We start from the raw sequence: 27,742 nt of genomic DNA, 5'->3' as shown, positions 1-27,742 counted from the left end.
TGTGCCAGGCCACTTCTGGTTGCAGAGGTTTCAATGAAATCTCTTTTTCACTGGTGCCTACCCTTGGTCTTCATCTTTTTGCTTTACTCTGCTTTGGGCCCTTAATGGGCAAAATATTCCTACTTGGGCAAAGACCATGCCCAGTAATGGCAATGGGGCAACAAGTCAGGCAGGCAGAGGCTGGCTCGCTCTTCTGACCTCTCTTCTCCACCAGCAGGAGACTCTGTCTCTCCTTTTTTGTGCCTCCCTCCCTCACTTTCCTCTTTATGTTTCTCCTCCCATCCATGGGTGTCTGTTTCTCTGCCTCTGTCTTCAAACCTTTCTCCCTTTCTTCCTTTGCCACATGGGCTGTCTCTGTCTCTCCCTCTTCTGTTTTGGGATATGTGCATGTGTCTGTCTGTCTTTCCCCTCCCTATGTTAAGTATGCGTGTGTGCTTCTTGTCTCTCTCCCTGGTCTCCTTCTCCATCTGCCTGGCTCCTCTCTTGTGTGGCTTTTCTGTAGGATATGTGGACAGGGAGCCAGGACACTTAGCTTCTGGTCCTGGTACTACATTAACTAGCTGTGTGGTTACAGCCAAGTTATTTCACATCTCTGGACCTCAAGTGCCTCAATCATAATGTAGGTTAGACTAGATGGTCTTTCAAGTCCTTGACAGCTCTGAAATTCTATCACTGAATGAAAAGAACTCAGAAGACCCCAGAAGCAGTCGCTATTGTTAGAAACAAAAGGCTCATGTGTGTGGGGGGGGGGGGGTAGGGAGGGGGGGTGGGGGCAGGGAGGGGGTTCCCTAACAGCACAAGCACCAGGTGGCACTCGAGTACCACTCAGAGGATGTGACTAACAACCCAGACCACACTGATGGAGGCTTTACCACATGCAGGGCAGCCAGGGTGCTAAGCCTTGCACTTGTATCTCATTCAGTCCAATGAGATAGGTACGATGATCGTTCCTATTTTAGAGGTCAGGAAACAGAAGCATCAGAGGTGAAACGCCTTGCCCAGTCATACAGCCAAGACCTGTAGAACAGGATTGGCCCTCAGGGTGTCTGGTTCCAGAGCCTGTGTTCCTAGGCACAATCTGTATTGTTCCAGCCACTGATGCTCACTCACAAGCTCTCCACTTAGGCTGCCAAGTAAACATCTTAGACCCCAAATGTGCTGAAGAGTCTTGGATACAGACTATAGCGTTCAGTCAATCCTCTCCTCCCTCAAGACACCAACTCTGACTTCTCATGCCTCTGCCTATAACTGTTCCATCAATACTCTACTGCCCTGCACACTGATTGGCATGTTCTGGTAGAACTGTTCTTTGTATTTTCAAATGGGTATGTCTTGAGCCATTCTAACTAACTAGGCATCCTGCCAGAATCTAATGTAGTACAGTTCTAGGCCCATTGCAGAACCCCGAACTTTCTGAATAATTGATGAACACTGGGATACTTTGTGAGCACTGAGGGTATGCCCCCGTATCCTCCACCTTGGCTGTAAATACTTGGGACCCTCAAGACTTTCACATCGCTATTTCACACCACATCACAGGCGGACTCCAGCTACTCCCTGCAACTACCAAATGGGCTGAGCTACCCCACAGAAACAGAAACTGGGGGTCCTCTAATGATAATGTCAGCTCAAGTCAGCAAATATAAAGAGAACCCCAGCTTCATGTCAGATACAGCTAGAGTTGTAAGCTGTACAGAGAGGAAGAAGTCATGCTTTCTACTCTCAAGGAGATATAGAAAAGATGACATAAAACATGCAAAATAAAGACGACAAATATATTAAGTTTCTGGGAGTCAGGAGACCAAAGTCGAAGTCTCTCATGCTACCTATTGAGTGTGTTATGTCCAGAAGCCTTTTTTATTTTTATTTTTTTAATTTTTATTTTGAGAGACAGAGTACAAGTAGGAGAGGGGCAGAGAGAGAGGGAGACAGAATCCGAAGGAGACTCCAGGCTCCAAGCTGTCAGCACAGAACCCGATGTGGGGCTTGAACCCATGAACTGTGAGATTATGACCTGAGCTGAAGATGGATGTTCCACCGACTGAGCCACCCAGGTGCCCCTGTGCAGAAGCCTTTTGAAGCACCAGGTCCACCACCTGCTAGGTACTGATGATTAACTGGGTATAACGTAAACACTGGGGACCCATCACAAGATTAGGTAGCCCTTGTTTTTCCGCACTCTTCTTTGTACAACTGTCCCAGTGTCACTGACATGGAGAATGAAGGCCTGAGCGAGACAATGGGTGAATGAAGTTATGCTCCAGAAGTGATAGTCACGTATCCTGAAAACAACAATGGAATTACCATCCTAGGGGATTTAGTTCTCATGGAAGATCCGAGCCCATCACATCCACCTCCTAACATTCTACTTACTCTTGCTCAGTGCCAACAATGTGATTGTACAATAGACATGATAGCATCCCAATTCCAGAAATACTCTCATTTTTAAGACCATGGTGTAGAATGGCCATAGGTGTAGTTTTACTATACTTTTTTTTTTTTTCTAGATTTAGTGTTGATGCCAAGGTGGCCACAGAAAAGTCTGGGGACAGCAGTTCCCAGATAGTCCAAGTTTGAATGCCACCTTCGTGTTGGGGAGGCCTTTTGCCTCTCCCTCTCGCAGCCCCTCTGTCCCTCTCTATGGCCCATCCCAGTACCACAGCCATGAAACAGCAGGAGGACGGAGAGCTCACCAAGGACACTGCACAACCTGCAGCCTGGGTTGCCTCCGTGAGTCACTCAAAGTTCACTGAAATAGTAACACCCTGTCTGCATGCCTCTGGAGGCTGGCACCTCACTCTGTCTCAATCACAGATGGACTCTGTGCTCTCCTGTGCTCAGGGATGATATATTTATCTGGACAGTTCCAGATGGCAGGAGTAGGCAACTGATTCATTTGCTTCTCCTTTCCCAGCAGGCCCCACAAGGGTTTCAGAGCTGGGGCCAGCATATAAGTGTCCGTCTCTCTTGAGGCTGAGGTGTCTGTCGCCTCTGATGACTCAATCACTGCTCCAGCCTGGGGTGGTGGAGTAGGGCTGCCTTCAACAAAGCTAGGGTAGCTCGAGAATTGGAAACACTCCTGAAGATCTGCCTACTCCCAGGCCTGGTTGCATAGTGAACCCCTTCCCAGAGAGTGTCCCAGCCAGTGACAGGATGTCCTGCTCACCCTCCATCCCCTCTCTGTCTTGGGGCACCTGGCACTGGGGCCCCTCCCACAGCAGCTGTGAAGGGGTTCAATACTCCAAAGACATGTCCAATTGGCTCTCAGTGTTTCATGTAAATTTTGATACACTTTTAGATTACAACTGGCCAGTACCACAGAGAGTATAGAAGGAGTGTGAAATGTTATTTTATATGTATAAGCTTGAAGTTATGTGCTGGCCACAGACACTGATAGCATGAGTGCCCCCACCTTTGCCTCTCACAGCAGGGAGATGATGTGAAGCCCCAGCTTCAGTCTCAAGCTCCCAACCAGCTCTCCATCCCCCAGAATATCCACACTAGAGCAAAGCCCCCTGGGGTCCCCAAGGAGACAGACAGAGAAAGCATGAGAGGGAACGAATGGGTCATTTCATTCAAAAGGGCATTTGTGGCAAGACTGTTCTTTCATCATCAAAACATAACTATTTATTGTTTGTGGTGAAAGAAAAAGCTATGACTGGTATAATAATGCAAAAAGGCAGATTAAGCCATAAATAACCCCTTATCATGAATAGCCCATGTTTTAAATCCGGTTTGCCAAAGAATACCCCCATCACACCCCAACTTTAGCAGACCACCTGTGTCCCTGATTGAGAAGTGAGCTCACTGTGTGTGGTCCAACCCTGACAGTGCTCAAATAACCCCCAGGCCCTGGAGTCATCTAGAAAGCTCCTGAGTGAGGGTCAAGTTCTCTGCCATCTAAACGCAAGGAACTGCGCTGTGACGGAGTCTCTTGCCCCACACCAAAGAGTGAGAAGGCCCATCTGTAAAGTTGCTTAGGCAAGAAGCATGCAACTAGTAAGTCCATATGGTGAAGGGGGTGGGGGCAGCTGGGGCTGATTTGCCCTCTTCCCTCCGTAAATCAGGTGTTCCCAGGCCCGGTCACCTGGGTCAGGGACTTGGGCCACCTGCCTGCCTGAGATGGATGCCTCGTGCTGGAAGCGGCCTGTTTGTTACCTGTTGCACATCTTGCTGGAATACACAGAGCTGCAGCCGCTGGTGGAGCCGCACCTTGCGGTGCTGCCAGATGCTCTCGAGCCGCCGCTGGTGGTGCAGCACCTCATGCACCACGTCCAGCACCTGGTGCACCGCCTTGGAGTAGTTGGCAGTGGCCGTGAGGGACTCAGAGTTCCCAGGACTCAGGGGACGCTGCAGCACATCCAGCAGTGCTTTGCCATCTTGGCTGACCTGCAAGAAGGAAAGGTTAGACCAAGGGAGCCAAGGAGCAGGCATGGACAGAGAGGCGAGGAGAGTCTGCCCCTGGGATCCCTGGTTAGGACTGAGAATCCCAGCCCTACCCAGACCCCATGACACCCTAGGAATGTGCCAGCCAGAGCTGTCCTGGTGCTCAGCCTGTGGTCTGGGGGACAGCACAGTATCCTGAATCCTGAGGGAGGAGAGGTACTCAATCAGTGTCTCTCTCAGCCTTGAGTTTTAGCTTCACAAGGGCAGGGACTCTGCCTCGTTCATCTCTCTCCAGCACTTAGAACAGTGCCTGGTCCATCATACTTGATAGATATTTCGACTGACTCTTTGACTATGTCAAGCAGCAGAGTTTCATTTCAGAAATGAAGCTGAATATAAATTGACACCATAAGCCTCTCCCCCTCTTTTTTCTTCACTCTTCTACCTAGCTCTAAACTTCTAGATGTGTAACCAGAGGCAAGTTACTTAACCTCTTTGGGCCTCAGTTTCCTTGTCTGTAAAACAGGGACAGTAACGGGGCAACCTCCCACAGTAGTGGTGAGGATCAAGTGAGTTAACATGTGCGAAGTGCTTAGAATGGGGGCCAGCAGGTACTACTGGTTCCTAATTCTATTTCCACCACCATCATCATTTCTCTCTCCCGTCTTCCTTACTTCCTCTTCATTTTCTTTCTTTTTTTTATATTTATCCTTCTTTTGCTCTCCTTCTGTACAACTTCCTTTTTTTTTCCCTCCTGAGCATGGTAACACCCCCATCTTTCCAGAACATGTAGAGTAAGGGAGGAACCTTTATTTACTTATTTATTTTTTAATTTTTAATGTTTAATTACTTTTAAGAGAGAGAGAGACAGAGTACGAGAGGGGAAAGGCAGAGAGAAAGACATAGAATCTGAAGCAGGCTCCAGGCTCTGAACTGTCAGCACAGAGCCCAATGCGGGGCTCAAACCCACAGAACATGAGATCATGACCTGAAATGAAGTTGGACGCTTAACCGACTGAGCCACCCAGGCACCCCAGGGAGGGACCTTTAGCTTGTAGACACAATATCTATGTTCTTATGTTCCCCAACATTCGCCCTCAGCACTGAGACCAGCGGGGGTGACACTCCCTGTCATTCCTATTGGAATCTTGGTACAATTGCAGGCACCAGTATTTCTGGAAAGTGGCATCATCTGATTGACACCTGTGGCTCTCCAAAGCTGGCAGAGGACCCAGTAGAGCATGTATCTTCTCAATTTAAAACAGTGGTAACTAGGGAATTCAGGGATTTTAAGGCCCTAAATTAATTCGGTTAAAGATTAAATCAAAGTTGGTCTGGAGTTGAATGCTCTTCTTTTTCTTCCATCAAGGTGGGGAAGGAAGTGTGTTCCCACCTCCAGCCTTACGATGGTGAATGACGTGCTGTTGCTGGGCCCAGGCCTCCCCTTATCCCACCTTTGTGTCCTAAAAATAGCTTATTAGGGTTCAGGAACACAAAGGCAGCTATTACTCACCCTGTTCATGGGGCAACAGAAACAGTGTGGGGCCAGGGGGTTGGTGGTTCAGAGGAATACTGGGTGGAGAATCTGTGGCTGAGACAGGAGAGGAAGCCTGGCTGGAGGAATACAGCCAATCTAGGTGACTACCTCTACCTACCCCATCCCACTATTGCTGCCTCCAATGCATTGCCAGGGGCAACACCCTCCAGAGATGTGAATAAGACAAATATCCTGTGGCCAAACCCAGGAGAGCTCTCCTCAGGGAACTCTGAGCAGATGCTGTCTTTGGCACTGTGCTATGTCAAGGGCAGGGTGGTTAGAGTTGGAGGGCCAAGTCCTAACATCCAAGTCAACAGAGCTCCAGTCCTCTGCCTCAGTCCACATCTGCAGGAGGCAGGGACGGCCCACTGAACTCTGAGGCGGGTTTGGAGGGAATGTCTATGTCCAACAATGCTAGGGCCTGACAAAAATTTGGGAGAAATATTGTGTCTCTCTATATAATAATACACACACCCCACAAGTGTGAAACATGTTAAGTATAATATTAATCTCATTGGTACGCTCTATTTTTGTATCTTACAAGGAGTAAATTTAGAGATTCTTGACCCATGGATGGGGGCACAGTTCTGTTAAAAGAGAAGCCTTGGGCCATTTGGATCAGAGCTGATGAGATCAGATTTGGCTCAAAAGCCCTCCTCTCTGCCTCCTATAATAACAAAACCTGTTACCATTTTTTTAGCACTTATTACTGTCAGGCACTGGGCCAAGTGCATTACATGCACTATCTTTGTAACCCTTCAAACTACAGGCAAGTGTTATCACCTTCACTTCACAGAAGATGGCACAGAAGTGCCTCAAGTCACTCCCCTATAAGCAGGGGAGCCAAGAGTCAAACTCAGCTTTGACTGTGGCAAAAACCTTGACTCTTACCAGGAAGACATTGGTTCTTTGATTTCAGCACGCATCAAACTCACCTGGCGTAATATTTATTAAAATGTAGGTTCCAGGCCCCAGTTTTCGACATTCTGATTCAGTCGGAGGTGGAACCCAGGAAGATGCACCTTTAACAAGTACTGCAGGGGAGTCTGAGACAGAGGGTCCCAGAACTGGCTTGGAGAAACACTGTTCCAAATGTCCCTGCCCCATGGCCAGATGTGAATTCACTTTCCCCTCCTCATGCAGGTTCCTTAATTAGTCCATCTCTTATGCCCTCCAGCCTCTCTCTCAGAATTCACGCCCTTTAGTTAACTCACTTACTTGTGTACCTCCACACAGATGACGCCTGTATGCCCCTTTCCTTTCCCTTGGAAAGCAAAAGCAAGAAACTTCCCCCACTTCTCAACTTGTACCATGTGCCTGCCCTTTGGTTTTTCAGTGAAAGAGTCTTTTAATTTGTCCTTAACTTCCATGACAGCTTCTTACTCCTGCAAACACTTACCTCCACCCCATGGTGAGTTTTCCTCCAGACTTTCTAGTGAGAAAATTGGTATTTGTTGATGGGCTGCTTCATAAAAGGGGTGGCAGGGCTAGTGTGTACACACCCATTCACCAGGCAGAGAGCAAACGGAGGAACACAGCCTTGCTTTCTTATACTCCTCGTCCAGGGGAGAGAGCCTGATCTTCACACACAGGGTGAAGGGTGTGTGTGTTTGTGTGGGCATGCGTGCACACATGAGCACATGTGCGACAAGGTGGTGCCTGCTGATGGCCACACTTTTTTTGCTTCCTGGCCGGAGATCTATGAATGGAGATCATTCATAGATCAAGGATCTTAAAGATGTCTCCAAAGGGAGAAAAATGATCTTTCTCTCCTTCTTAGTCCACCCAGGCTATTTCACAGCATGCAGGCCAGTGCTCTGGCCACTCACCCACATACATACACACCCAGGAGCCCTGGGTGTTCGGCTTGGTTCTCACCTCCGTGTAGGCCTGGGTCACCTGCTCATACAAGGACTGATGATGGTGGATTGCCAGCTCCAGGTCCTGCATCTCGGATGGCAGGCCACCCTCACTGCACATCTTGCACCAGGCGTCCACTCCTGACAGGAACTGGAAGGAGATAGCAGCTGGGTTGGTGCAGGAGCATTGGGGGTGGGCAATGGGCAGATCTTTGTAGAGGTGGTCAGATGCCTTTGGAAGAAACATCTGGCACCTCTGGGAGCCTCAGAGACCACTGTAGAGAATGGAGTTTTCTAATTCTACAAACACCAACCCGACGAAAGAAGTACCTGTACCTGTTCAGAAAGTGCAGTTTCCACCTGTACAGAAGACCCAGTGCCTGTTCAGGAAGTGCAGTTTCCACAAGCAAAGATGATTGTTATGAAACCACTGACGGGGGGAGCCGTCTACGTGTTCAACAGGCTATATGCACACATTGGCTACAAAATACAGGTGTGGGAAGAACTCACTACATTACAATACACCTTAGAGCTTCTTGTCCTAGGCACACTCACAGGCGCCTGTGAGAGGCTACATATAATGGCACGGGAGATTTCCACACACGTGTAATGAGTTGTGCAGAGGCACAAAAAACACCTCACACAAGACTATCGGGTACCCCAGGGAACTTGCAAAGGCCATTCCCACAGGGGGTGAAGATTAATGCTCAACAAGATCTCCACTGTTGGGTCAGTATCCTCAGGGATAGGAGAGAGGAAGGGCAGCTTAGGGGGACAAATTGCACTGGGCCTATAACGGCACTGGCTCCTGGGATGTGATATATAGATATAGATCTCGACAGACATAAAATTGTTTAAAAATTAAAATTAACAACTGTGGAAGACTATGGGTCTCCATGCACAAAAGGTGAGCTAACTGAAATCACTCAGATTTATTGGGTGGAAAAATACACCTCTAAAATGCAAATAATTCTTCACCCAATAGTCTGGAATGGTTCTGTCTGTGATTCCTCTCGCCTGGGTGCACAGCTCCATTTAAATTAATTGCCTAAATACCTTTTTATCTCATTGCCTAGAACAGCCCATATGAGGACAATAAAGAGCTGCCTAAATAAATGCATAATAGCTTTGAAAAAATAGCCTTGAATCTGCTGTTTGGAGCATGTTTGTTTTTTGTTTTTTTCTCCTAGCTAAAAAGAAGCATGGTTTATGAGTTTCCCTGAAGGACTGGTAATGCCTGAGGAAATTGCATTAAAAAATAGATACAAATAAAATTGCTTCTGATCCAAAGCAATCCAAGTCAGGAAACATCAACTAGAAGTCACTCTCAGTTCTGGGACTGTACTTTCTGCAGCTGCGTGAGTTCTAGTCTGGGTAGTCTGGGTGTGTGTCAGCCTGCAGCCGCCGGCTTGTGGCTACTGTGGTTGACTTTTTATTCTGAATGTTTTTATCGCATTAGGCCATCTCTTAACAATTCCAGAAGTGTGCAGGGTGCCATCAAGTATCAGACTTCACACACTTGCTAACATCTCAGAAGCTTCTTTACTCCACCAATAACCATTTCACAGAGGACCCTGAAAGCAACCTGACATTCATGTGTCAGCCACGGGGGGCGCACCTCTTCAAGGCCCTTGGGATTTCCCCGTAATACTTTAACAAGAGCCCTAGAGCAGACCCCACAAAATGGTCACCTCAAGGAGAGAAAGGCAGAGAGACAGAAGGGAGGCATGGAGTCTCCCTTGCCAATCTGGACACACCTTGAACAAAATGTGCAAGTGGTAGGGTTGAGGAGAGAACAGGAGATTTGACATGAATATTCTCCTGGTCCTTGGAATGAACTAACGGGTCATTATCAGTCACTACCACCATCATCCTTTAATAAAAGGCCTAGATCCCTTTCAATGTGTCGGGCTGTCCTTGACTTATGATACAAGTATTTCAGTCTTTGGGAAGGTCTCAGGTGGAAACAGACACAAATGAAGGAAATACAAAGATACCAGGAAGTATGTTAAACAAATACAGTTGTGATGTCTAGCATTTAAAAAGGACATGAGGCACATTACATGTTCCATCTCTAATTCTTATAATAGTGCTGTGAGGTTTATGATTATCCTTGCATTAGAGATGAGGAAACAGGCTCCGATTGGTGAGGTGACTAGCCTAAGAGCTAACTATTAGAGCCTACATGTGCCTTGAAGCCTACACTCTTGCAATTATCCCATGCTGCCTTCCATGCTAGGTGGGTAACAGAGGGAGATATTTAAGGTATGACCTCATCTAGGACTCCCCACAATCTGCAAGCTACCCAAATGTCATACAAAGAAAGGAATTTAGAGGTTAAAACCACAAGCTTTAATGTGAGACACATCTCGGTTGAAATCCCAGCTGTTCACAGATTGTGTGATTTTCTCAGTGGTATGTTAGTAAATGTTTAATAAACAGCATGTGTGTGTGTGTGTGTGTGTGTGTGTGTGTGTGTACACACACAAGAGTATTGTAAACTTTACTGATATAAAGAATGTGTAGCACATAATTTACAAAGAATGACAACATATATGTATACAACGTTCCTTACTGTAAATTCCATATAGCCGACCAATTCTCACAGGATGCTTTTGTTTGCAAACAACAAACTTATATGAAAGTTAGCTAATATTTTTGCTAATATTAAGGTGAAAGACAAAAGTGAAAAATACCTCAAGACTTATGTCAGAGCATTATTCCTTCATCAGTGATGTGAGTGACTTCTGTGCTAAATGTAGTAATAGTTTTTGAATATCAGAAGAGTATTTCTTCAACCTGGTGTGCTACTATTCACAATGTAACAGCTATAGTCAGGACACATCTTTAATCAAGTTTAGTCTGCATCTTTAAATATTTTTCCTTCATTGTCTTAAGACTCCAGGCAATCAACAAAACAATAAATCAAGCCCTGGTTGTAGCATTTGATGATTCCCGTGGTTCAAAACGTCTACCTTGGTCTATTTCAAGCTACCAATGTGACATCACAGAATGTGGAGTTGGGAAGAACTCATCAGGAGCACACAACCGTATAGTATTTTCACCACAGAGACAAATAGATATAATTTAAGGAGCACAGGTAATAATAAAATGTAGTAAAATAACTAGGAGTGATGAGTTTTGAGTACCTATTACCTTTGTTTTTAGTATATTTAGTATAAATTTATATAATTTAGTTTTAAATAATGGCTATGTTTAATAACCAGCTCATGAATTTGCTGAAAATTTGACCTTTGGCTCTTCACAGGCTGCTTAGAGCCAGCTCCAACACACCACTGGGTCTTAGGCAGGTCACTCAGTCTCTCCGAGCTGCAGTGTTCCTGTCTGTAAAATGGCTTGGTAATGTCACTGACCAAAGCCAGTAAATAAGTAGCAACAAAGAATTATTATATCTATTCATTGTGTAATTACTACATTATTATTATCCATAGCCAGTGCTTCACGTAAGATTAGTATCCCCCGGATTTCAGCACTCAGTGATCAGTATTTAATTTCCCCCATTTCATCTGTGTTCTGAGAATGTAGTCAACACACACACACACACACACACACACACACACACACACACACCAGTAATAATAAACTACCAAGCCGAATGTAAACAGGCTCTATGTTCCTTGTTTGGATGTTAAGCAAAACCATCCAGAGTTACCGATATTTCCTTATATGCGCAGGGGCCATGAAAGCAGTAGAACATGGGTTGCTATTGCAATTACTCAGCAGGGCCTTGAGTGTTTCAAAGAGAGAGACAGTGCATATACTCCCATCTTTCTGACCAACAGTGGCTGCAGCAGCCCCCTTGGCCTCACCTGCTCAGCCTTCTGGTGGAATACCGCAGACATGGCAAGGATGGTGCTGCGTTCATCCAGAGCAGCAGCAAAGCTCTTCCACTCCTGGTCCAGCTGTGTGGAAATCTGCTTGATTTGCTGTGAGGCGTAATGGCCGGCCTCAGAGAGGCGGGAAGCCACGGACATGATGCGGTTGATATTGACATAAGCATTCTGGGAAGTAGAGGAGACAGAGTATTTAGTGGGGCAAGCTGGAAAAGCATCCACTGAGCACTTTTGGGGTGGGGTATTTGGGGAAGGAGCCTACTCAAAACAAAAAGTTTGAGAGAGGCTAGTACAGGCCACACGAGTGTATCCATTTTTGGCCCAAGAGAAGTCTGTCTACAACATAAAATTTCAACTGATAGCCGGTACAGTAACCAAGATGTTTCATTCTGGGGACCAACATAGTTTTTGTGCCAACTATTAATGCACATGAATGGAATCACTTTTCACGGACAGTCTTAGTCATCCCCACAATCATCTAATGAAGTCATGCCACAGGAACAGCATAGCATGGTGCTTCCAAGAGTGACTCTCTGGAAGTAGAGGCTCAGACTAGGGCAAAAGACACCTCTCTTGCTCAGAAGAGAGTTATATCCAGGGCATTGTTGCCACCTACAACAGGGCGGTGGTGTTCATCAAAAGGAGCAAAGAACACAAGTCTTGTGATAACTACACTTCTTCCTATCACCAAGCAAAGACTTTGCTAAACCTCTGCCCCTCTCCCTACCAAAAGAGCTGGGACACTAGCCATCAGTCAAGATTTAAATAAAAAGACCATTTGAAGCAACAATATTCTTCCATGCTAAAAATAAGATATGTGGGATTCTTTCTTATCCTTTAGACTTAGGGTTATTTCCCTACTTAACCCCCAAAAAGCATCTGTGGGTTATCCCCGAAAAGCATCTGTAGGCCTCTTCTGGACCCGCTGACTTCTTTCATCATGTGTTTTGTTTACATTCATTCCCATCTTTGATTTCCAATTAAAAATTCACGGCATGTGTGTTATTTCCTACTAGGCCAACAGAAAACCCTCCAGGAACAAGGCAAAAGAAAAACCGCACAAACATAAGCCAGTAGCAAGCATGAATATTTTTAGCTGCTAACTCCTATTAATTGTTTGAAGTGTCAAAACAACCAAGTAATATTGTGGCATCCACAAGGAGCCTTTCTGAATCACACAATGTCTTCCTGAAGAAGGACCATGGCAGCAAGTTGCTTGTGCACCTTCGTTCTTTGTTACAAATCTTCTCAAATGACAATAAATACTCTTCAGCAATGGCACTTTCTCCTGGCTCTATTATTAGTGCAGGAGTAGTTCATTAGTATTGGCTAAATGAAGGCTTCTGGTTTTCCTTTCCCCCTTCCCTCATGGTCCCTATTCATCTTAGCTGTCCCTGACCTCAAGCACTCCATCCCAAACCTGAGCCAGGTTGATAAGGTCTCTCTTCATTTAAAAGGTCCCTGTGGAAGTTTAAAAGGTTAAGTGAAATGCTCAAACACAAATCCATCCTGATGTCTAATGACCCCCATGTGAAATCTCTTTCTTTAGTCTGGCCTAAGACCTTTCTGATGCAGTGCATTTCCTTAATAGAGCTAGAATATTACTGACTCTTGTTATTTGAAATAACTATCCTTCAAAGATTTAGGAGTCATTCTCAGCCTTGTTTTCTGAGTTAGGACACAGATTCTACCTAAAATTAAACTCTATTTATAGAACTAACAGAAAAACCAACTATGTACTTGGAAAGAAAAGAGAAAGAGAAAAAAAGGCATGCACTGATTTTAATAGTTCTGTCTTCTAAGGGAATAACATTTGGATTCCCTCAAATTTCCTGCTTGTGTCACGGTCTCAGTTTGGGTTGCCCCCAAAGCAGATCTTGCAACAAGTATTTGGGTCGCATGCTTTATTTGGACATGATTCCAAAAAGCAAGGTGAGGGACTGGGGAAGTCAAAGAAACAACGAAAATGAACAAAGCATGTGTTTAGGAGTGGGTTAGTGCTATGAGCAATTGGAGGTCATCCCTCCTGAAGCCTTTTAAGATACTGTGTAGAATCTGGGCTGTCTCACTGGGAGGTGAGGAATCTGGGGTATTCATGCATTAAAGTGCCATTGCTCATGGTGGAGGGTCCCTCCTGGAGTCACTCCCTGGCAATTCCAGCCTGCCCTACACACAGGTCAAGCACACTTCCCAGGTCAGAAAGTGACCATGGGCAGAGAAACTCAGGAAGTTATCAGGGTATATGGGAGCCCTCTGCATTTATCCTTCAGGGCTGGCTGAAAGGATACAGGAGGGACATTGACAGCATCTGATAGAGCTGTCCTTCCAAACTGGATTCAAATTCTGAAGACCCTCTCTCCCACCCCACATTTATCTGGATTTATCTAGGATTATTGGCTTTTAAAGACCTCGTGTGCTTTGGCCAGATGGGAAGCAGGAAAAACAATAAGAGCAGGCACTAGCCTCTTTCCAGCGTCCCTCAGGTGCATCTTATGGATGCCTGGCCCTCTGTCATCACTGCCTGTTTACATTCTCTCCCCACGGGGAACATAGGGAGGCATAGTTCTGCTCACTTTTAGGAAGAACTTTCTAGCTCTTAGAGATGTCTAACCGTGGTTGCCTCTGGAGGCTGTTAACACTTTGTCACTCATTCAAATATTTATGGAAAGTTGGCCAGGCTCTGTGTTGGGGACTGTGGGAGATCAAAGAGAAATGAGACAGGATTCCTGCCCTCAGGGGCTCACAGCTGAGACTTAAGAAAAGTCCTCAAATAACTGCAATTTAGAGCAAAATGAAGTGTTTCTACGGAGGCGGAGGCAACTCGCTGTGGGGGTGCAGAGGAAAGGGATCAGAACCACTGGCAGAGATGTTGGGAAGGGGCTTCCTGCACAGAGGGGGTGGTGAGGCTGGCAGTCCTCCAAGGCCCCCTTCAACCCTGAAGCCTGTGATCATAAATGAAAGCTAAAAACAAACAAACAAACAAAAGACCACAGCTTACATTTCACATTCTAGAGACGAGCACAGTAAATGCCTTTTTTGTTTCCTTATCAGTGGGCAGAGAAATGTCTTACTAAAACTAACAAGTGATTATGCTTCACAAAAGAAGGAGAGGGAGTATTCCTCACAATAGAAGGATAAATATAATGTTGACTCATGAATTTGAGCATTCTTCTTCTCTACAGTCCCCTTTCAAAACAGCAAAACTCTGCGGGGTGAGTCACATTGCCCAGGTTCATCACCGTCACCTCCGTTTTCCTTCAGCTAGAACCTGAGACAAATGGGCACCTAGATTCTAAACAGCAGCCAGAAGTCAAAGGAAAAGATAAGAATGGTAGAGAAGGTCTCCCATGACTTAAAAGGAAAGAGCAAGGTCAAAGAGCTGGGTTAAGAGTCTGAATATACAGGGGTGATTAGCCATTATGCAAAAATGACATGTCATGGCCTTTGGGCCATCTAGCCATGCGGTTCTCCTGTGTCACTGTTTATGCCTCTGTTAAGGAGCATTTGGGGGTCATGCTTGTCCTGGGGATATGGCCAACAAGAAGAGATATTTTCATTCTTTATAGCCTTTCCATTCCCTACCAGGTGTCTCCTCCACTCCCTGCAGTCTGGCACTGCCGTTCTTCTTTGCCAGCCTAAAATGCCCTTCCATCCAAGTCACTGGCCCAGGAGTCAGGAGACATGAGTTCTGGTCCAGCTCTAACACTCACCTCAGAGGTCACTTGTCTCTTCTGTGCCTTAGTTTCTCTATCCTTAAAATGAGAGGGCTGAACTGAATAATCTCAGACATTCTACGTCTGAGTATGCAGTGTCAGTTCCAGATGGAATGTAGAGAGAACTTGGGAGGTCACAGTTTTCTCCTGTCTTATCTTCAGTGCTTAGGGGAATACCGACTAAATCTATTCCCCTCCCCAAACCCTCTTCTCTGCAGGAGGTAAGGCATAACATGAGGAAACAGGAATAACTCAAAGCTTTCAAGTGTCCATGTGCAACAGGAATGTTTTAAATAAGAGATGTGATCTCATTTACGCTTTTAAAAGACTGCTCTGTGAGCTCAAGGGTCAGCAAGGAGAAGCTTGCATGGAGTGAGACAGCAAGAATATTGCTGCCTACCCTGGAGGGGACATAGCCCAGTCTTGGCTGTCCACGTGTCTCAGCCCTTGATCCTGGTTCTGCTCTCTGGCCTGTCAAGACAGGGCCACGGCTGGAGCTGGGCCCCTTGAGTTCTTCAGCCTCCAGGTGACCAACGACCAGATGCTTCCCTCCTCCTCTCCTCTCCTGCCCCTTCCCCTGAGCTGAGCTGCCTAGACTAACCAGCTTCCCTGGCCAGAAGTCAGTAATATGACCAACAATTCTGGCTTAATGAGTATTTTCTTAAACCCTTACCTCAAAACAGCTTTATTAATTTAAATCCCTTATATATATGCAGTGCTATTATTATCTTCATATTCAAAGTACTGCATAGCCCAAGATGTAAACAGAATCTGTTCTATAAAATGCAATGCACCTGCAGCACAGTGTGTTTTATTACCCACCTCATCCTACCTGTCCCCCTGATGAGGCCTCTCCCTCCATCACTTTGGTCACAATGGAAAATATAATTAAATTCTAGCATAATCTTGCTAACTCAAAAACCCTCTATACTTACACCCTGCCTCCACTTTTGTTGCCTAAACTATGTTTTCCTGTTTCATTCTTGCAGTCATTAACTGGAGATCATAGGATGGACAGCCCTTCTCCCAAGGCCCTATCTTGCAGTGATTAACTGAAACCAGTGAAGCAAGCAGTCACTCTCCTGAAATAATTACTTGGCAGAATCTTGATGAAAGTTTTCAGCCTTGCCAAAAGGTTCTCACTTTGAACCTGGTTCCCGGTTGTTCTGGCTAGCTACAAAAGCATGCAAAGTTAGCTTGCAAGATAATCACAACTTTCCATTAAAAAATCCAGCTAAATTTTCTCTCTAAATGAAGTTACTTATGTAGTACACTCTGAAAGAGATACTGGTTCTTCTAGAAATAATCAATTGATAGAAGCTATCATTTTGGTAATCCTAAACTCTGTGTCAGGGGCTAATGGTAGGAGCAGATCATTGGCAAATGTGTGTATTATGTGAATCCCATTGACTTCACTCTTAAAAGTAGGGGTACATTATACACCTTTGTCATAGGTCCCCACTCTGAATCAGAAACTCTGTCCTGTGGGTTACATGAGGTAACATAAAGTATTTAGTTAGTTGTCTGACATATAACTGTTAACTCGATGAATGACCTATCTTTTCTCTCATCCAGTTCCAGGAGACTGGCATTAATTCACCAAATCAAGTACAGACCAAATCAAAGTATCAGTAAAAAGCATAACAAAAAGAGAAACCTATCAAGGGGTTCCTGGGTGGCTCTGTTCGTTAAGCATCCTCCTCTTGATTTTGACTCAGGTCATGATCTCACGGTTGTGAGACTGAGCCCCATGTCAGGTTCTGCACTGAGTGTGGAGCCTGCTTAAGGTTCGTTCTCTCTCTCTCTCTCTCTCTCTCTCTCTCTCTCTCTGCCCTTCCCCTGCTCTCCCTCTCTCTCCCTCTCAAAAATAAATAAATACTTTTAAAAAAGAAAAATTAATGATTCCAACAAGACGTAAATATTTCAACAATCCAAATTTCCATTGTATTTCCCAGAAAACATGCCACAACGTCCCCTACTATTCCTGGGCGGGAGTCCCTTTCCACAGAAGCCTGCCACATGTGCACAGCCCTGCAGCAGGGGAAGCTGCTCTAGTTGGTTGTCAGGCCACTGCCCCGCACAGCACACCTCCTCTGCTGGCAGATACCATTTTCTTAGGATTTAAGGGCCTGGGGCCCTGAATTGTCCACAGCTCTTTCCTTGACCCAGAGAGATCAGAGAATCTGGAAGCAGCAAGTGACTTATTCTATGAACCATGCCCTTGCAACACGGTGTCCTTTCATACCTTAAGCTGGAAAAACAGAGGCCTTTGTCTCTTGGGATAGCCTTCTTAAGGCATCTCCACTACTTTGGCATACCCAGAGCACCCAGAAGGGGGGATGTCTTGTCCCCCTTTTGCCTTATCACTGACTCTAATGCAAAAGGTGGCAGAAGTCTCCTCCCCAGGCCTGGCCTGGGGCCCTCCACCTTGTCGCTCAGGGGCAATATTTCTCATGCTCACCTCCAGAGAGGCAGAGGCGAGTCAGTGAAGAGCTGTCTCATCTCTGGAAAGAATGTGTTCTGTGCACAGGGTTCCAAATTCCATTCCAGTTAATGGGGCTACAGCTTCTAAATTATCATTATGAAAATGGAAGATGTGATCCATGAAGGCCACCACAGGAGGAAAGGCACAACTGTCACAGAGAGGCCATTCTCCTGAAAGGGGCTCGTGCTCAGTGCAGACAAGCCCTGGACACCTTGACTCTCCAAATCCAAAAACCAAGGGAGGGAAGCCAGGCAAGCACCTGGTCAAGGGCCAAGGCACTCAGTAAAATCACTTGGGTCAAATGAAAAACGGATGTTAAATCAAAATGCTAAATATGAAATACACACACACACACACACACACACACACACACACACACACACGGCCTCAGCTGAACAGAACATTACATGTACCAGGGAAGCACACCCAAATGTCATTAGTTATTGAATGCTTACTTTGTACAGATATGCGTGGTGGTAGAAACTTTCCTCTAGGCTCTTTTTCTCATCTCAATTCTTTTGTTTATAGAGAAACATTTAAAAAAATAATTTTGGTATATACATATTTTTAGTATTTGGGGGGAAGTGTTCTAAAACTGTGCAGAGAAAATACACCGTATCTTATCGCGCAGCTCTTCCCCTCACACTGATGTTCATATATCAAAGCATCAGATATCTATGGGTGTTGGGGCTAAAGGGGAATTTATATTCAATCTTTTACTTTTATCAAACTCATTCATTTTATTCAGACACAAAGGTTGTTTCTAGTTTGGGTTTGTTTCCTCTACAAATAATGCTTGAGGTTTTGGAGTATTTTTAATTTTAACAGATTTGGTGTGTTAAATACTTTTTAGATTCATGAATTATTTTAATGTATCTTTCATGAATTTGGTCAGGTTGCACATTCCATGAAAGCTGTAATTACTCAGATTCCTCCATCTCTTTTTTTTTTTTGGTGGGAGAGGGGGGCCTGGGTGGCTCCATTGGTTAAGTGTCTGACCTCAGCTCAGGTCAGGATCTCACAGTTCATGGGTTCGAGTCCCGCATCAGGCTCTGTGCTGACAGCTCAGAGCCTGGAGCCTGCTTCAGATTCTGTGTCTCCCTCTCTCTGCCCCTCCCCTGCTCACTCTCTGTCTCTTTCTCTCTCTCTCTCTCAAAAAATAAAATAAAATAAATAAAGCCTTTTTTTTTTTCAAAGTAAGGCACAATGTACTACCAGTGAAATAGGTAAGTTTTAATGAGCAAATACTGCTTTTTAAAAAAATGTTTATTCATTTTTTTGAGAGACAGAGAGAAAGAGCGTGAGTGGGTGAGGGGCAGAGGGAGGGAGACACAGAATCCAAGGCAGGCTCCAGGCTCTGAGCTGTCAGCAGAGAGCCTGATGCAGTGCTCAAACTCATGGACCGTGAGATCATGACCTGAGCAGAAGTCAGATGCTTAACTGACTGAGCCCCAGGCGCCCCACAAATACTGTTTTAATAAGAAAAAGAAAATAAACTCTTCATTATAGCTTTTTAGAAGCCAAGTTCATGTAACAATCTCATTTTATAGTTAGGAAAAATAATAATAAAACCCAGACATTTCTTGAATCCACCTAGGAGATGTTTAAAAATTTGTTAAATCAATTAGGTGATAGGTTCAAAGTCACCAAAAGAAAGGCTAACTGGGACTAGATCCCAGCCTCCTAATTCCTAGTCAGCATGACCCCCTGTTTATAGCTATCTTTTTCCCATGCCCTGCAGCTTATATTAATTTAAGATTTTGTTTTGTCATACTCAGAGAGAGCCATAAGGAAAAATACTTGGAGATTTTCCCATCCAGCTTTCAGAGGCTTCGTGAGTAGCGTTCAATATCAGTAAGAAAATAGATTGTGCCAGAGCAATGGAAAAAGCTGAACCTCACCTCCTCTTTCCAGCCTAATAATACCATATGTATTGCTAACATCTTTGCTAGTACCAAACCCATGTTGCTATTACCAAACCCACTTTGGGTCCTGATGCTGTTAAAGCATCAGTTTATGATTAATTAGTTTAACATTACCATGTAAACCTGCTGATCCCACCTCGAAACTATGGACACTGGGATAGTAACATCTGGAATAAGAACTGTCCATGCTTGAAACTCTACTACAATAGCTAAGAGATGTGATGAGCTCTAAATGAAACCTCCAACTTCTGCCTCCTGCAAACCACAGGGTGCCCTCGAGGGGGCCAAATAGGGCAGTTGATGGATGACTATCTGGTCAGGTCTGGCCAGACAGTAGGTCAGACCATGTGGAAGCCATCTGTCACTGTTGTGTGGAGGGAGGAAAGAAGCTGGAGCAGCCCTGGTGCTCAGCAAAGATAACATTGGCCCGTGAATCCCTCTGTCCCTCTGGCCTGGCTTGCTGTAGCAATGTTTCCTCCAGCAATTGCTTTACAAACCATTAAGCAGCCATGAAAACAAGTGCCTTGGCCATATGTCCTAGGGCCAGGGAAACCCAGGAGCAGATTTCAGTAAAAGAGAAACTGGTCTCTCTTTCCTTTCTCAGCTGGAGCAAAACTTCCTTAGAGGGGTGAGTGTCTTTATAGGAGGCAGTGCTACAGGATTTAAATGTTAGGGAGGGATGGGTATGGCTGGAATCAGATTATTGGACACCAATGGGGAAAGAGGTTGGGAATAATGTAGCTCTTCTAGATTAAGATATAGTAATTTCAGGCCACCTTTAAGATTAAGTTCAGAGGCTATAAAACTTCATGGAAACATATTTACCAGTATCTTCTCCCCCCGCCCTTTCTCACATAGGCCTGGTTAGTCAGAGTTTGGTCTGTGCATTGGCACAACCTGGGAGCTGAAGAGAAATGCAAAATCTCAAGCTCCTTCCCAACTTTCTGATTAGAATCTGCATTTCAACAAGATTGTCCCAAGTGATATGCATGTACATGAAGGTTTGAGAAGTTCTGTAGATGGGAACTCTGAGAACAAGGAGAACTGTTTCTTCTAGCACTCCTGACCCTGACAATAATACCTGAACATTTGCCAAGCACAACATTGTGCCAAGTGTGCTTAAAATGCATGATCACATCTCATCCTTACAATAGCCGTGGCAAAGATACTATTATTATCCCCCCGTTTAGAGACCCAGTGGTAAGGCTCTGAGAAATTGAAACAACTTGCCTATGATCATACAACCAAGCAGGAAACACAGAACCACAGTTAACACCTAGTGTCCATGCTCTTTACACCATGCTATTTTATTTTGCCACAGATGTGAAAGCAGTTGGGCTGGCCAAGGATGTCCCTAAAGGGAAAGGGGAGATGATGAAGAGAAATTTCTCTCAAAGATTCAAAGACTTGCACCTCAGAGAAGTAAGGGCTCCTGGAGAGAGAAGTCAGTAAAAATATCTGAATGTCTGAAGTCTCCCAGCTGGGGATCTTAACTTGCCCTTAAAATTCCCAGAACAGTCCAACTCTAGAATGAGCAGGAGTCTTTTGTCCTCTCCCTCCTTGAACCAATAATCTTCACCTGCAAACCTAAGGCCAGTCGCCTTGAAGAACAGGTCCCTGTCTCCACAGAACCTTGGGAAAGCCCAAGACTAAGGCAACTTTTTGCCCCTTTAATCAATATCTTGCTGTATTTCTGGAGTTTAAATCTGCTGTCTTATTTAACTTTCATTCAACAATGCAAGACACTGTGCCAGCAGGAAACAAGACAAATAAAACTCCTATGCAGGTGGAGCTTACATTTTGGTAGAAGAGTCAGACAAAAAATTAATAAATATTTACTGTACCTTTCTTATTTCAGCTCTGTATAAAATATAGCTGAGAAAAGTATAGTACATGATGGGGTTGGGAAACACTACTTAAAATAGAGAAGTCCGGGCAGGCTGACCCTGGAAGTCAGGGATGACACCCGAGCTCATCCCTGAATTAAGTGAGAGAGTGAACATGTGGCTGTGGGAGGAAGAAGCTCCAGGTAGAAGGGACAACAGGGGCGAAGACCACAAGGCAGGAATGGCCTTGGTAGGTTCAAGAAACGACAAGAAGCCGAGGGTGACTGGAGCAGATGAGTAGGTGTAGAGGCTGAGATCTGAGAGGTAACTGGGGTCCCAACCATGAAAAGCCTTGTAAGCCATGGTAGGGGACTTCAGCTTTTATCCTGAGAAAGACAGGAAGACATTAAAGCATTTTTGAGTGGAAGAGTGACACAATATGACGTATCTTACTCTTGGCAGGAACGTTCAGGCAGTTGTGTTGAGAATACACCATAAGGGAACAAAGCTAGGAGCAGGAAGACCAGGTAGGAGCTACTATAATGGTCCGGGAAGAAGCTGATGGCAGCTTGGACCAGTGTGGTGGCTGTGGAGGTGGTGACAAGTGACCAGATTCTGGATATATTTTTGATGGTAGAGCCAAAAGGACCTACTGATGGAAATTCTTTAGCTCTTACTCATTTGTAGGTCTCTGGCTGTGTCAGGCCCTCTGACCTCCACCTTTTGTAATGCTCCCTTCCCATATGCCTACCTGGTCCTGGCCTCTCAGTTCTCAAACTCACCTGTATGTCCTCAATCAGTCTCTGTCCCTTATCTGGGACATATGCAATAGCATATGCAGCATTACTGCTGCTTATTGTTATCAATGTTTTATATTTGTGTCATGCTTTGCAGTTGAAGCCCTTTTGTGTATATTATCTCATCTGACGTGCTGGGTTTCATAGACGATTTCATGCTTTTCATTTGGCTCCAGGAGACGTCAAAGAAGAGGCATGAGTCAGCTTTGGCTGAATTTCAGGCAAATTAACTCCTTGGCAGCTGCAGATCTGTCAGAGAGCAGACACTGGCTGCATGCGAACATGTAAGAGCGTGCGGGTAAACTGAGCCACAAGGCGCGAGGGATACACACCAAGAGGGCCTAGCAAATAGCCTGAGGGCAAGGAACATGCTGACAGAAGGCCCCAGAGAACAGAAAAGAGGCATGAGGGCTGTGGGCAGAGAATCAGGAGTGAGGCAGAAGAGCAAAGTCTGGGACCTGGAGGGGGCGTATGATCAAAAGAGAAGGTTGAACCAGGCCAGTGCCAGCCACAAGTCAGATATCGGAGTGGTCAGCCAATCCCTGGGGATCAGCTCACAGCAGGCTTTCAGAAGGGACCCAGTCAGCACTGTGCATCAGGACAAGGCTGAGAAAGCCTCAGCCTCAGCCAAGGAGCTTCCCTACGTTTTTCTATTAAATCAAAGCCAATTCCCCAAACAAGCCAATTAGAGACCAGTGGGCAAAGGTAAATGGGGCACTTAGAAAGGCTGGGGTGGGGAGCAAGGAGCAGGGGATAAAGACAGATACTCCTCTCTGGATGCTTCTGACTTTGAAGGGAAATCCTCACCTCTAATTCCACAGGCTAATTACTCAGTAGCTTCAGGGTTTGACCCCAGGGCTATTATCAGTTGCTAGTTCTCTTCACCCTGAGATTCTCAATCTGCTTCTCAGACTTGTACAGATTTCCCGGGCTCCACCCAGCACAGTTAAATCAGAGTCTAGGGCAGTAGGGGCCAGATGTGGTGTTTTTTCAAAGTTTCCCAGGGGACTCCAGTGGGCAGCTGGCATGAGGACTGCTGCCTTAGCCATGTGCACCGTTTCCCCAGGCTCCATCCAAAGCACACTCCTCTCTCCTTAGGACAAGTTTAATGCTGTCAGTGGTGCCAAGAACGAGGATTCATAAATGGATACTGAGCCGATCAGAAAATAAAATCTAATCCTCCCACTAAGTTGGAAGAAAAGCGAAATTCCACCCACATGGCTGTTTGTGGAGATACAAACACTGCATTCTGTTCAGCTTGATTCGTAAGAATAAGTCTGGCTGGTGATATGTGCAATATTTTACAAGCATAGGTTTCCTTAGAAGGCCTGTCTTAGGAATCCCAGTGTTAACAGCAAACACAGGATCACATTGATTCTTGTCAGGGAGGGTCACATTTTAGTTGCTTTGTCTCCACCTTTAGGATTAGAACCTCAGAAACAAAGATGCTCAAGGGGAGGCAGAATGTGAAAGATCTTCCAGTCCAATAGTTTCTGGAATTTAGTATGTATCACCTAGGAACCTTGTAAGCAGCCCGGCTCCCAAGCCTACTCCTGATGGAAACCACTGCTCTCATTCACCTGCTTTCCAGTGGTTCTTCAGCTTCTGCTAGAGTCACATCCTATAGAGCTTCTGCAGAAGTCAAGGCCCTGCCTTACCAGTTCTGCATCCTTGCTGCCCAATCTCTGTCCCTGGTTGGCAACAGATGCTGTGGCATGCTTTATGTCCCCATTTATCCAACAAATAAATATCCAACAACCTTCTAGGTACCAGGCATCGTCATGGGTACAGGGACTACAGGTGTGAATGAAACAGACAAAGGTGCCCTTAGTAGCTTATATCCTACTGGGCAAAATTCTCTTTGCAGTAGGGACGTGAATTTGAGTATGGCTAAACTGCAAGATCAGTGAAGACTGCTTTGCGTCTTGTGAACCTCGCTGTCCTCAGGGTCTAGCAAAAAATACAGAGAATACAAACAGCCAAAGTTTGCTGAATATACCAATGAATGGATGCCAAGTGGTGCGCCCCCACCTCCTACCTCAGCCTTATAATACCACCAGGGTTGGTGTTCAAGCTCTGTCATGGTCACTCTCTTTTACTATTAATAAGGTTATATCCTAAAGCTGGTGGGAACCCACTTATGAAACACCCACATTTCAGGTGTCTTTTTCTTATTTTTTAAAACAGTTTTATTGAGATATAATTCACATACTATACAATTCACCCATTTAAAGTGTATATGATTTGGGGCACCTGGGTGGCTCAGTCAGTTGAGCGTCCAACCTTGGCTCAGGTCGTGATCCCACATTCATGAGTTCAAGCCCTGCAATGGGCTGTGTGCTGACAGCTCAGAGCCTGGAGCTTGCTTCAGATTCTGTGTCTCCCTCTCTCTCTGCCCCTCCCCTGATCATGCTCTGTCTCTCTCTCAGAAATAAACATTAAAAACATTTTTACAACTTATTTTAAAAAATAAAGTGTGTATGCTTCAATGGTTTTGAGTTTAATAGTATTTAGTCTACAGATATGCACAACCAGCACCACAATCAATTTTAGAACATTTTCGTCATCTCAAAAAGAAACTATGTTCCCTTTAGCTATTTTCTCCCATCCCCATCTCCCATCATCCAACCCTAAGCAACAACTAATCTACTTTCTTTCTCTATAGGTTTACCTATTCTGGACTTTTTATATAAATGGAATCATATAAATATGTGGCCTTTGGTGACTGACTTCTTTCACTTAGTAAATTGTTTTCAAGGCTTATCCATGTTATAACATATATCAGCATTCCATTCCTTTTTATGGGCAAATAATATTCCATTATACCTATATACCATATTTCATTTATCCATTCATTGGTTGATGGAAATCTGGGTTCTTTCCACCTTTTGGTTATTATGAATAATGTTTCTATAAACATTTGTGTACAATGTATGAACATTTTGTGTGAACATATGCTTTCATTCCTCTTAGGTTTATACATAGAAGTTGAATCACTGGGACATATGGTAACTCTATGTTTAACTATTTGAAGGACTGCCAGACTATCTTCCAAAGTGGCCATATCATGTTACACTCCCTTAAGCAGTATATGTAGGTTTTGATTTCTCACTGTCCTTGCCAACATTTATTATTACCTGACTTTTTGACTATTGCCATCCTAATGAGTATAAAATGATCTCTCATTATGGTTTTGATTTGCATTTCCCTGATGACTAGCAATGTCAAGCATCTTTTCATGTACTTATTGACCATCTATATATCTTCTTTGAAGAAATATTCTGATCCTTTGTCCAATTTTTAAAAAAGCTCTACATCAGTGAGGGACTTGAACTCATGACCCCAAGATCAATAGTCACATACTCTAATGAATGAGCCAGCCAGGTGTCCCTCCTTTGTTCATTTTTTAAATTAGGTTATTTGTTTTTTGTTATTAAGTTGTAAGAATTCCTTATATATTCTACAGTCAAGTCCCTTATCAGATAAATGACTTGCAAATATTTTCTCCATTATGTGGGTTATCTTTTCACTTTCTTGATTATATCTTTTTGAGAACAAAGGTTTTTGATTTTGATGAAGTCCAAATTATTTATTTTTAATTTAATGTGAGGAAAGTGTCCAACTTTATCCTTTTGCACAGGGCTATCCAGTTGTCCCAGCACCATTTGTTAAAAAGACTATTCTTTACAAACTGAATGGTCTTGGTACCATTGTCAAAACTCAGTTGACCACAGACATATGGGCTTATTTATGAACTCTCAATTCTGTTCCATTGATCTATATGTCTGTCCCATGCTGGTACTGCACTGTCTTGATTACTACTACTTTGTGCAAAATTCTGAAGTCAGGAAATATGAATCCTCCAACTTTTTCAAGATTGTTTGGTTATTCTGGGTCCCAGGTAATTCCATGTGAATTTTAGAATTGGCTTCTACAAGCCAGCTGGGAATTGGATAAAAATGTGCTGAATCTGTAGGTTCATTGCCATCTTAACAATAAAAAGTCTGTTAATCCATGGATATGAGACGTTTTTCCGTTTATTTAGTTCTTTAGTTTCTTTTAACAATGTTTTGTAGTTTTCAGAGTACAAGCTGTGCAACTCTTTTGTTAAAAGTTTCCCAAGTATTTTGTTGTTCTTCCTGCTACTCTAAATAGAATGGTTTTCTTAATTTCATATTCAGATTATTCATTATAAGTATGTAGAAATACAAATGGTTTTTGTAAATCGGTTGTAGATCCTGCAACCTTGCTGAACTAATTTACTACTTTAATACTTTTTTGGTGGATGTCTCAGGATTTTCCATATATAGATCATATTATCTACAGGCACCAGGGTGGCTGTCAGTTGAGCAACAGACTCTTGACTTTGACTCAGGTCATGATCTCATGGATTGTAAAATCGAGCCCTACATTGGGCTCCACCCTAAGAGTATGGAGCCTGCTTGGGATTCTCTCTCCCCTGCACCCTCTGTCCCCTCTCCTGCTAGCACATGTGCACTCTTTCTCTCTCAAAATAAATAATAAAATATTTTAAAAAGATCATGTTATCTGAGAATAGAGATAATTTTAGTTCTTCCTTTCCAATGTGGATGCCTTTTCTTTTTCCTCAATAATTACCCTGGCTAGAACTTCCAATATTGAATAGAAAGTAGCAAGACCAAACATCCTTGTCTTGTTCCCAATCTTAGGTGGAAAGTGTCCAGTCTTTAATCAGTAAGTATGATATTAGCTGTGGGTTTTTCATAGGTGCTCTTCATCAGGTTGAGAAAGTTTTCTTATATTCCTAGTTAGTTGAATGTTTTTATTATGAAAAGATGTTGCATTTTGTCAAGTGCTTTTTCTAAGTCTACTGAGAGTATCGTGTAGTTTTTGTTTTTTATTCTACTGATGTTAAACTAACCTCACAATCCTGGAATAATTCCTAATTGGTGATGACATATAATTTTTTCTATATGTTGCTGTATTTAGTTTGCCGGTATTTTGGTGAAAATTTTTGCATCCATATTCATAAGCAATATTGGTCTGTAGCTTTCTTGAGTGAGGTCTTTGGTTTTGGCATCAAGGTATTACTGGAATAATAGAATAATAATAGAATAATAATAGAATTCTAATAATAATAGAATTACTGGAATAATAGAATAATAATAGAATAGAATAATAGAAAACTGGAAAGCGTTTTCTTCTATTTTTTGGAAAAGCTGCTGAAAAATTGGTATTAATTTTTCTTTAAATGTTTCACAGAATTCAGTGGTGAAGGCATCTGGGCCTGGGCTTTCGTATATTTCATCTAAGTTTCTATTTATTGGCATACAATTATTTGTAATATTCCTTTATAATCCTTTTTATTTCTGTAAGGTTGG

At 44.0% G+C, this 27,742-nt stretch overlaps 1 protein-coding gene across 7 annotated transcripts in view; it reads right to left on the bottom strand.

Annotated features, from left to right (window-relative positions):
• The window catches only part of KALRN (kalirin RhoGEF kinase), a 668,576-nt gene that overhangs the window by 375,423 nt on the left and 265,411 nt on the right, over nt 1-27,742 (bottom strand). For all 7 annotated transcript variants that reach the window (XM_060639748.3, XM_060639750.3, XM_060639747.3 and 4 more), the window contains exons 7-9: nt 11,613-11,804; nt 7,802-7,933; nt 4,159-4,389 (exon numbers count right to left, since the gene is read on the bottom strand). In XM_060639748.3, the coding sequence (XP_060495731.1) occupies nt 4,159-4,389; nt 7,802-7,933; nt 11,613-11,804 (555 nt within the window). The remainder of the gene's footprint in view (nt 1-4,158; nt 4,390-7,801; nt 7,934-11,612; nt 11,805-27,742) is intronic.

Source organism: Panthera onca, chromosome C2, assembly GCF_046562875.1.
Source record: "Panthera onca isolate mPanOnc1 chromosome C2, mPanOnc1 haplotype 2, whole genome shotgun sequence".
NCBI lineage: Eukaryota > Metazoa > Chordata > Mammalia > Carnivora > Felidae > Panthera > Panthera onca.
The sequence above is the reverse complement of the archived record's forward strand: the minus strand, read 5'-3'. Positions and strand labels throughout refer to the sequence as shown.